Source organism: Eutrema salsugineum, unplaced genomic scaffold (assembly GCF_000478725.1).
Source record: "Eutrema salsugineum unplaced genomic scaffold, Eutsalg1_0 scaffold_7, whole genome shotgun sequence".
Lineage (NCBI taxonomy): Eukaryota > Viridiplantae > Streptophyta > Magnoliopsida > Brassicales > Brassicaceae > Eutrema > Eutrema salsugineum.
In genome coordinates, this window is record NW_006256486.1 from 12,716,025 (window position 1) to 12,727,927 (window position 11,903).

Below are 11,903 nucleotides of genomic sequence, written 5' to 3' on the forward strand. Positions count from 1 at the left end.
TAGGAGAGAAAGAGGAACAACGCAGTTTTCAGTCACCAAGGACAGAGATCTGCGATTTGCCGGAAAAGTTCCCGGAAGGATTCAGCACAAGAGGAAGCTCAGTTTGCCTTAGAAGAATCTCAAATTTTGGTACAATCTCGTCCTCTAGTCTCTCTCTTTAAAAGGCATTTCCTTCTCGAAAAAAAAAAATCAGAAAATAAGAAAAGAAAAGAAATAAAAGCCTTAGAGAGTCTAGAGAGGTCGAATTTTAAGTCCCAAGGCAGCTAGAGTTCGCTTTTATGGAGTTTTGGAGATCATTTTCTGATTCCCGGAAATAATCTAAGTCTGGGGGAATAGCTGTTTACAACAAAGGAGGAAGGATTATGCAACAACATTTGGCAAGAAGAAGTGACTGAACATTGCAGTCATCAACAGGTCCTTATCTCTCTTGCGGTTTTGCATATTATCTTGCATTCTCCAAATCTTCAGGTAACCCGAAACACTTTAACTCCACCACTTAAGCAGCCCTTTAATGCCAAACGCCGTCTACCCTGGATGATGTCTTTAATGAGAACTCACTATTGAACTTAATGAATGTAGAGAGCTAGTTGTTTTAGATTGTTTAAGTTTTGCATGACAGAAAAAGTGGACTAGTATCTTTTGTGTATTGGTGAGAATTTTCTAGACTAAGTTGTGGATTGAGGCACTATCTTTGGTCCTAGTTTAGGAGTTCATGTCTCTGAGATTTGTGCATTTCCTATTTTTGTCTTAACTTAACCAGTATAGGCTTTTGCTTTGTTTGAGGACAAACAAAGGTTTAAGTCTGGGGGAGTTGATAACACCATATTTTGACCACTTTTATGGATCGTTTTGAAATACTTTTTCTATGTTTTTAATTGCTTTTAAATATTTTTATTACGTTTTTCTAGTATTTGTAGTTTCAAAACTCTTTTCAGGTAACTTAGGGAAAAGCTTAACAAAATGGATAGAAAACAAGATTTCAGCTCAGAGTCAAACCGTCAGAAGTTCACCCCCGATTGAAGGCCTTCTCACCGTCTGATCCAGCTCAAATTTGGAGATCTTAAAGATGGAAGTATCAGCTTTCCAGCACACTTTACAGCTTGGCAATTCAACGGTTTAATCAAAAGATACGCGAAGAGCAAGATATCCGTAAACCAGCCGGCAAGCGTTTCCATCCGCGGCCAACAGACCAATCCCCGCGGTCACAACCACCACGACTGCGGCCAGCCACCCATTCCCTGCGGTCACGCACATCCCGACCGCGGCCAGCTAACTCCGACTTTGAAGGCCCATTTCTGAAGCCCGTATCATTTTCCTAGCCTCAATTCTGAAACCCTAGACACCAGAGAGTATTGGAGACTATAAATACATGTCTTTAGGTCGTTTTTAAGGAGAGAAGAAGAGGGACGAAATACTTTACAGAAATTTTACTTTAAGCTTTGTTTTTAGGTTTTAGGGAGAGAGAGATCTGTCTCTTGAACCCTTGTTCTTTCTTTTTCAATTTCGGTTTCTGTACTACTTTTTAATACTATGTTTTTGATTTCGTTCATCATGTCTGAGTAGTTTTATTGTTGGGACTAAGGGATTTTCGATGGGGATTTATATGTTCGGTGAGGATTCCATGAGCTTTTGAGCCGAATCTTAGAACTTTTTCTTCTGAATTCGTTTTTACTGCATGAGAGTAGCGTCATGAACTACAATCTTATCCAGATGCTTGGTGACACAAAAGTGTTCATCCGGTGTCAGATCTAGTTTGAGAGAGCAAAACAAATATAGGAGTGGAAACCTACCTATGGGCGATTTGTGAATGCTGACGAGTCTTAAACATAATGCATCTCTTCTTTTCCAGGGCCAGAGTGGAAACCTACTGGTCAGGGTTGAGAGAGATAGTTGTCTATGATCACGACAGTTGCGTATTCATACGTCCGTGACTCCAGTTTGAAAAGTTTAAGCTAAGATATTATCAAATTTACTCTCTAGCAATGTTTTGAATCGTTCGTACCCCTGAGAAAACTTCCCTGAACCCCAGCGCTTTCTTTCTTATAGATTTACACCGATTTTCATTCAAGCTTTAGTCTAGTTTATTTACTCTTTCAATCGATTTTCATTCAAGCAATTAGGTTAGCCGTTTTTCTCGTTTTTACCCGTTTTTGTTAAGTTTAGTTATTAGGTCATTTTAATTCCCGTATTTTCTCTTTAAGATTCGTTTTTACATTTTAAACACACCACCAAAACCCTCACAAAACTCGCCTGGTTCTAGACTTCCTTACTTCATATTCTTTCGAAGGCTTTTGTAGGAAAGATCCTCCTTCCCTGTCGATTCGATCCCTAAGTACTACAATCAATCAGCTGTGCACTTGCGGCTATTGATTTTATTTAGGGTAAAACTTGACACCCTCACGACACACCACATCATACGCTGAGGGTGAAAAAGACGCGTCAAAGAGCAGTCTAGCAGCAGGCAGAAAACGCCAAGGAAAATAGGTGAGACCGACAGAGGCATGACGCATGCATAAGATTTAGATCCAGCCAAGTTGGATCGCAAACCAACCCGCCCGACTTGTAGCCCAAGGACCGACTTGGTATACTAATCTAGGTCTGGTAAAACTCTATAAATACTTTGTTCTGTCCAACAAAGAAGGGGATCACTCTTTTCGCTACCTTAAGGCTCATGTTATCTTCCTAGATACTCGTGCTCCTTCAGCTATATCACTTCACACTTTCTGGTCATTATTCTGACCATCTCTTTACTTCCTCTCTACGGCGGTTCCAAAACCGTGGAGAATTTTCGCTCCAAAACTCTTACACTTCTTCTCTTTTTACTTCAAAAGGCCCATCAACATTCAAAGCCCCGAGTAGAATCCACTTTTCTCTAGAGCCCTCGGCCCACTTTCCTTCACCCATTTTCCGATTTTCCTCTTTCCAACCACGTTGTGGTCTTTTCTTTACTATTTTCTGACTTGCGTCGGAGATTCATCGGAAAACATCATTCCATCGTGTTTTTTTAGACTTTCACGCGTTTGTTAAATTTTGCATGAGACTTGCCCTCAAGAGGACTGAAAATCACCTAAACACAACACATAGTAAAATTAAAATTCAATATATAAAGTTCAAGTAACAGTTTTTTTTATTTTGTCAACAGCCTAGATGTCTAGAACGGTTGGATTATCCAAACCGGATATGTAGAATTTACATAAATGACATCTTGTGGGTGGGCTCAAGCGCTCTTTGCTAGAATATCCGCTTTCAAATTCTTCGCACGTGGGATGTGTTTTATAGTGAAGGGATTGAATTTGTCTTTCATCTTCACGATCTCCTCCAAATGTAAAGCAAATGCTGGCCATTCTTCGGGTGCAGACACCATCTTCACCAACTCCAAACAGTCTGTTGCAAATTTTACAGCCACCTTATGCATTCTTATCATACAGTGCACAGCCCATATAAGGGCTTCTACCTCCGCATGCAGAGGTGAAAGGCTTCGTCTTACATTCTGTGCTCCCATTATCTTGTCCCTAACTCCGTCTTTGAAATAGTATCATCCTAATCCCGATTTAGAATCCGTATCTTTCCATGAACCATCAATATAACACCACCAGCCATCATAACTCAGCAATGATGAGTAGATCATTGAGTTTCCATTATTTATGGATTTCTTCTGCTGTTTAGATATTTGGGCCTCTTCCCATAATGCTGCTTCTGTTTCTGCTATTCTCAAGGTAACTTGAGGGTCTGTATCAATATTTGAGTATACCTTTTCATTCCTTGCCTTCCAGATATACCATAAAATCCATGGGAATTGTGTATTTGTTGTCTCTTTTGGTAACCTCCAGAATAGGTGATCAAAATTAGCATAAACCGATGTCATTGGAAATACGCCTAGGGGTGTTGGGATCTTTGATAAGGCCCATATTTGTAAGGCAGGGGGACATTCAAATAAAACATGGTTGATTGTTTCGTCCTCTGTTCCACAACGTGCACATTGTGTGTCGCAGTTTATTCCCCGGGTTATAAGTCGAGTTGGCACCGAAAGGCATCCCGATAAAGCTTGCCAAATAAAGTGCTTTATCTTTGGTGAAGTTTCCAATTTCCAAGTATATGATAGCAGTACCTTGATGTTTGGCCCATGTTGGTCTTCAATTCTATCGTCTGATAGCCGGACCACCGTTTGGTATCCTGATTTTACCGTATATCTTCCAGATTTTGTGAAATGCCACCCCACTGTGTCTTGTCAATATGAATTACTTATGGGTATCCCACGAATGAGTTCCACATCTTTTGGATCTATAATTGCCTTTATAAGACCCAGATTCCATGAGTTCGTCACTGGGTCAATCAGATGATTGACCATGAGATTTGGGTAATAATTAAAGCCCTTACAAGTTGCTGATCTCGGGCGAGGATCTGGTATCCATGGGTCATTCCATACTGAAATAGAACATCCAGAACCAACTCTTTTGATTAGCCATTTATTAACCAGAGATCTAGCTGAGATTATACTTCGCCATCCATAGGATGGTGAGTAAGAACGAACAGGGTCTAGCGGACTTGATTTCCTAAAATATGTCCTTTAAAAACTCGTGCAAACAGTGAATTCAGTCTATCTATCAATCTCCATAATTGTTTTGCCAATAATGCCGTATTAAAGCTCTCAACCTCTCGGAACCCCATTCCCCCTTCTGTCTTGTCTTGACACATCTTATTCCACGCTATCCAATGTAAGCCTTTGTGATGTCCATCTGAGCTGCACCAATACCGTCCTGCTGCACTAGATAGTTTCGCCATTGTTGATTTAGGTAAACGGAAGCATGACATGGCGAAAGTAGGCATTGCTGAGGCGACCGATTTAATTAGAACCTCTTTGCCTCCTTTAGACAATAGTCTCGAGGTCCAACTATTAATCTTATTCTGTTGGTTGTCTGTTACGAAGTTAAAAATCCTGGTTTTAGCTCCACCCATGCCCTCTGGGATGCCCAGGTAGGAACCTGATCCCCCGTCTCTTGAGATACCCAAGATATGTTTCATCTCCTGTCGTATTACCTCTGGGACCTTGTGTCCAAATTGGACCAATGATTTATCAAAATTGATGCGCTGGCCTGACACGCCTTCATACTGCCTTAATATGCTCAAGATCTTCTGGCATTCCTCTTTGTTTGCTTTGCAAAAGAACAAACTGTCATCCGCAAAAATCAAGTGCGAAATTGATGGACTTGCTGTTGCGACCCTCAAGCCTGTCAATAGTTTATCGCTTTCTGCTTTCTGTATATTCGCTATAAAAACCTCCGTACACAGTATAATTAAGTATGGTGACAAGGGGTCTCCTTGACGAAGTCCCCTTGCAGGATTTATTTGTCCTCGTGGCTGTCCGTTTAGTAGGACTTTGTAATTTACTGAAGTAATACACCGCATCATCCATGTTATCCATATCTCTGCAAACCCAAATCGTCGTAGTAATTTTTCGATAAAAGACCACTCGACCCTGTCATAAGCTTTACTCATGTCCGTCTTGATTGCCATATATTTACTCTTACAAGATTGATTTGTCCGTAGTCCATGAAACATTTCCTGTGCGATCAGAATATTATCTGAGATCAACCGGCCCGCCACAAAGGCGGACTGTGTTTCCGAGATGAGGTCAGGAAGCAACCTTTTCAATCTCTGGCATAGTACTTTAGAGATAATCTTATAGCCGACATTGCATAGGCTGATAGGCCGTAGTTCCGTCATCCTCGTGGGTCTTTCTGTTTTTGGGATTAGACAAATATTAGTCATATTCAGCCTTTCATCAAAAACCCCCGTATTCAAAAAACCTTTAACTAAGTTTAGGATATCTTCCTTAATAATTGGCCATGATCGTTGGTAAAAGAGTGCTGTCATTCCGTCTGGTCCTGGAGACTTCTCTGGATTCATCATAAATAAAGCATCATGGATTTCCTCCTCCGTGACCATTGCCGTAAGCATTTCATTATGCGCCTCCGGTATCGATGGTGGTATCTCACTTAAAGCATCCTCAAGGCCTGATGGTGATGTTGAGGTAAATAAATCGTTAAAATAATTAACTGCCACCTGCTCTATGTCTTTGTTTGAGGTAACCCATTTTCCGGCATCATCGTGTAATCCAATAATTCGATTTCTCGCTCTCCGTTTTTTAACTTGTGCGTGATAAAAGGAAGTATTTTTATCCCCCATCGTTGCCCATTGGATTCTACTCTTTTGTTGCCAGTATAATTCCTCGTCTCTATATGCTTCTTTTAGTTTTTTTGAGACCGCTAGTACTTCCTCTTCTGTCTTTGTAACATCGTTTTGGATTTCTTCTAATGCCCTCTTCAAGTCATTAATTTTTTCTCGCCCATATGGTTGAAGGTTAAACCTCCACTTGGAGATTTCTTTCCGGCAATTCCTAATTTTACCCACAAATAGAGTCTCCTCCCTTCCTTGATTTAGATCCCAACCTTTTGATATAGCATCCATTAGACCCTCTTGATCTATCCATCTTTTGTCAAACCTAAAATGTGCCCTCTTGCGTGGATTTTTATCTGCTATTGTGGCCACAATTGGCCTATGATCGGAGCCAATCATCGCTAAATATTCAACGAATGAATGTGTAAAAATATCATGAAAATTTTCATTAGCTAGAGTCTGATCTAGTCTGCATCTGACTAGTTGTGAGTTCCTCCTTCCCCTCCAAGACATCGTATTCCCTAAGCACGGGAACTCTAATAGCCCACAATCTCGTATCATAGTGTTGAAAGCCACAAAGGAGGAAGCATTTCTTAGTTTCCCACCTTGTTTTTCGTTATTCCCAGTTATCTCATTAAAATCTCCGATTAATATCCAAGGTTCTGTTCTTGTAAGCCTTATTCTTGTTAATCGCTCCCAAACTTATTCCCGGAATTTAGGAATTGGATCTCCGTAAATAAAAGACAAGAATACTTTTTTCCCAAGAACTTTTGCTTCAATATCAATTATTCTATTGCTTGAGAATAAAATAGAAACCTCAAAAGAATTATCATAAAAAAGAGCAAGTCCACCACTAGCCCCGCACGGTTCAACCGTGTACAATTTATTATAACCAAAATGATACTGAAATTTCTCCAAAAAATTAAAATCTTGCTTTGTTTCTGAAAGAAATAAAAATTCTGGTTTGTGCTTCTTCCAAATTTCCCGAAGATAGCTTATTGTCCACCGACTCCCAAGACCTTGACAATTCCAGCTAAGTATCCTCATCAATCACTCGAGATTTGGTGCCTTTCTGTCCCAGCTTCGGGTTTGATGGACCCTTGACAGATTGTCTTTTGCGTGGAGAGATCAATGCTTGAACCATCCTCTTCTTGGTGTTCCCTCCAATTATTGTGGTGTTACTTTTTGCAACCTTCTTCTTCGTACCTTGCTTGTTACCTTCGTTTTCTCCTGTCAAGACCATTTGTGTCTCCATATTTTCATCTTTTTCTTTTGTACCTATTTCACCGATGGCGGTTTCCTCCACTTCCGTGTTACTTTCCTCTCCAGTTGTGAGCAGCTCACCATCTTCCTGCTCTAAGAGCTCTTTCACCGCCTCTGAGGTAAGTTGCATCTGATGTTCCTGCTCGATAGTATTATCTTCAAAGTTTCCTGCAACAGCACCATCAATCTCAAAATCCATTAAAGTATCATCGTTTGCTAGCAGCTTTTCCCAGTCATGGACCGATTCTTCATTGGCTTCTAACCCTTGCCCATTTTCTGCTGCATCCATCAGAACCTTGCCCGCCTCTGAATCTGCACTCTGATTCGCATTGTTAGCAACTTCACCATTCTCAAAATCCAAGTTTTTCCTTACCTTACTACCCAATTTTGGATCCTCATTCATTCCCACTAGTGTAGCCTCTGCATCTTCAGTGACAGAATTCCCCTTTGTAGCGATAGTTAGATTTGTACCGCCTCTTTTGTATCCATCATCTTTACATTAGTAACCTTCCGATCATGTGTTGTTACATGTTCCTCACTTTCCTTCCGTTTTATCTCCATATACCGTGATTGGAGCTCATGAGGATGCACATAGCTTACAGGTCTGCTCTGCTTCAGAGCTCCTTCGCCATATTTCCATTCTCCCTTACCCCTGAGATAGCGACCCTCTTCATATCCTTCCCTGTTCTCGTGCCCATGTTTTTTATTTTTGTAATACCCATTGCTTGAGGAGCTTGATCCTCCATACTTTACTGGTTCTTTAAAACTTCCATGAGCAACTGCATTTTTGTAGGAGATTGCTCCTTTCCCATTTTTTGGATCCTCCGGTAGCTCCTCCTTTCTGTTCCGATCAGTATCAACTTGCCGAGATGGACACTTTTGTTGCTCATGACAGAGACTGTAACAGGTGCGACAGTAACCAAAGAGCCTTTCATACCGTAGATACACTGTTGTTTCTTCTCCTCCATGGAATTCCACACTCGTTTCAAAACAGAGAGGCTTAAGCCCATCTATGATTACTTGAACCTTGCCCTCATCGAGATTCACCGCTTCGACCTTCCCCAAAGCCTTCCTGATACTTCGAAAGGTTGGATCAGCCCAGAAGTGGAGTGGTACTCCAATGACACAAACCCAGAAAGTGATCGCAGATGGATATGATGGATCCACCACCGGTGCCCATCTCACTAAGGAGATCATCCAGTAGTCAAAGTGAAATGGCTCCATCTTCAGCACTTCTGTAATATCTTCTTCCCGATCAAACATAAACTGGAACCTTCCGAGTCCCAAATCTGCTCCAACAACTCTCTCTCTTCAACTTTCCAGATCCTTGGAAGCATGTAAAGAAGTGCCTTCATATCCTGCAGCTGAGGATTCATGCATCTCCCTATCAAGGTTTTGGAGTAGCCCGCGATCAAGTTTGAGTTATCAAAATGTGGCACCGAAACTCTCAACCTCTTTTGTGAAACCTCAATTTTTTTTCCGGATGCATTTCCCGTAATCAAATTACTTTGGGACATCGTGGTGGGTTGTGGTGGTGAGGAAAAGGTTTGGGGACAGATGTGAGAAGATATAGAAGAACAGGTGAGATGGTGCTTAACGCCTTTTGCTCTCTTCTTTATAAAGACCGTGAACGATGGGTTTCTTCCAATCCTTGAAAAATGATACCCTTGATTGAGGATCTGATTGGCAAAATGGATTTTCCTTGATTTTTTCCTTAGTCCCAACTCGCCTATATCTCTGATGAAATCCCCTCAGGTCCATGTTCCCGTCTAGATTAACAGCCATCGAGTCAAATGGTTTTTGAAGACCAGTGATCCGTATACTCCATCGAAGGAAACGAGATCCTTTTGCTCCCTGTCGATTTGATTGAGCCGCATTCTCAGATTCGGATTTTGATCCTCTCTTTCCATCATACCTTAGTTTTCCGATAATTTTGATAATGATAATATTTATCAAAAGCCCCAGAATCTTAGCAATCCCGTACAACTTCCATTGTTGTGCTGTTACCATTAATGGACCGATCTCCTCCGTTCGAACCGCAATAATCCCTTGGAGCCACCGATCTAGAATCTCCATTTAGGACCTAAGATTCGTAAATCTCATCGCCATTAAGTAACAGTTTTAAGGAAAAAAAATAATCAAAATTCTTAAGGTTATATATGATACAGATACATATATATATATATATATATGGTAATTTTTTATTTTAAATTTTCAAAAAAAAAAAAAACCTTCACCAATTACTTTATAAATGATCACAGATAATTGAAAAAAAAATAATAATAATAAAAAATATCTATGTAAGAAATATTAGACATGGCACAGCCAAATCATTTTACATTGACCTTAAAATTTCCAATATCATTACACGAAAAGAAAAGAGATAGCAGTTTTTGTAAAGAAAAATATTTGTTCAGTGATTCTATTTTTAAGAAGGATAACAGCTTTAATTATATATTTTTATAGTTTTTTTTGTAAAAAAAAAAACATATGGTCAGTGATTCTATATTTCGAAAAAGGATAACAACTTTAATTATTGATCTAAAAATATCAAAGATAATGGAAATTAATAAAACCAAAAAAAGAATATTTTGTAAGAAGCATCATACAACTTGTTGATGCCAAAACTTTGTAGTTGGACATCGAAATTGTCAAGGGTTTAATGCAGAAAAAAAAATTATAACCTTTTTTTTTGCAAAAATGAACTTCATCTCCAGAAAATGCAACTCAATCTTGTAACCTCAAAAGTAACCCGCAAAACAGTCCTTCTTTATATCGATAACGTGGCATAAAAAACATCTGTGAAAAAACTCAGAGAAACCAAAGATTATGTTAATACTTAGATTACCTTTTAGAAAATAATACCTTCTATAGGCACTTTTGAGTTTGGTGGACTTTTTGACACTGTTTGGTACTGATTGAAGTGTGGAATTCAAAAAAAAACCCCTGTAGTAAACTTGTCTAGATTTATGAATTTTAACATTTACGTTCAGTTAAAAACCTAAATCATATTATTATTTGTGAAGTAACTTGCGCTGTGGTTCAATGCACAGTTTAGGTTGTCGTTTTGATTAATGAATTTTGAGCTTTCTGATTGATCGGTGTTTGTTATAATTTGATTGGTTTAATTTGATAGATTTTAACGATTTTTGGTAATTTTTAATTTATTGAGATCGTTAATGGATTTGTATTGGATCTTGATATAGGCGGCCCAAAGTTTTTTTGTCGTTTTGATTAATGAATTTTGAGTTTTCTGACTGGTCAGTGTTTGTTATAATTTGATTGGTTTAAATTGATTGATTTTAAGATTTTTGGTTATTTTTAATTTTTACAAAAATTTTTATTGAAATCGTTAATGGATTTGCATTGAATCTGAATATAGGCGGTCCAAAGTTTTATTTGAAAATCCGAGTACAAACCATTATAAGTGAAACAGCTTCGTAATCAACGAAAAAAATATTCTGGCGCAATTGGTTAGGAGATCTTTCCTGTTATACGTATATCGCGGGTTCGAACTCTTTGTCGTGTGAATTTTTATATAATCTTTTTTATTTTTATATAATTTTATCGGATTCAACTTTTAATAATTAAAATTGAGAATATTCCTTATTTATTCAATATTTTTTTTATATATTTGGTCCGTTTTAATCTGAAAAAGATGTTTTTTTTATCGTAAAATGGCAAATTGTTTGTTTATGTCAATATAAAATCTTTTCTACCTTTATCGGTTGGTTTTATTAATAAAAAATCTTAATTTTGATTTTATAGAAATATTCGCATGGAAGGTTGTATTTATCGTAAAATGGTAACATTGTTTGTTTATATCAATATGAGATCCTTTCTACCTTTATCGATTTATTTTATTAATAAAAAATGTTAATTTTGATCTTATATAAATATTCTCATGGAGGGTTGTATTTATCTGTATCACTCTTATATAAATATTCTCATGGAGGGTTGTATTTATCCGTATCACTCAATAATATACATATTCGTCTAAATTCTAGGTTATTCCTGTGTATAAATTGGTTTGTGAGCTTTGTACGTTTTGTCATCAAAATTTCTAGGGTTTTGAAGCTCTTCATGATGTTTGTTCACTTGCATTCAATCCTAACAATGTGTTCTTATGACTATAGCTTTGCTCATCCATCTAAAGTTATGATTTCTTGGGAGGCTTCGTCTGCATCAACAGGTATATATGTTTTAAACCCACATGCTCAGTAATGATGTGTATACTCTTTATTATACTAAATGTTTTTTAATACGATAACCAGGTTACGTGAACCCGGATCTTGCTGACGGTTATTCGTCTTCATTTTGATGAAACTTGCGATCTCTTGAGTCCGATTATGGATGAAAACGGAATATCGGGGTTATCGTTACGTAACTCCTTACGTTTTCACCGACATATCTAAAAAGAAAGGTAATTCCTTTGTCTCCATCGTATTTAATTATTCTCATAC

At 38.4% G+C, this 11,903-nt stretch overlaps 1 protein-coding gene across 1 annotated transcript; it reads right to left on the bottom strand.

Annotated features, from left to right (window-relative positions):
* Positions 1 to 7,210: 7,210 nt before the first annotated feature.
* On the bottom strand, positions 7,211 to 8,664 carry LOC112083121. Its single transcript, XM_024150852.1, has 2 exons — positions 8,006 to 8,664; positions 7,211 to 7,916 (listed from the first exon to the last, which is right to left on the bottom strand). Exons 1-2 carry the CDS (start codon positions 8,662 to 8,664, stop codon positions 7,211 to 7,213), a joined length of 1,365 nt encoding a protein of 454 aa, XP_024006620.1.
* Between the last annotated feature and the right edge of the window lie 3,239 nt (positions 8,665 to 11,903).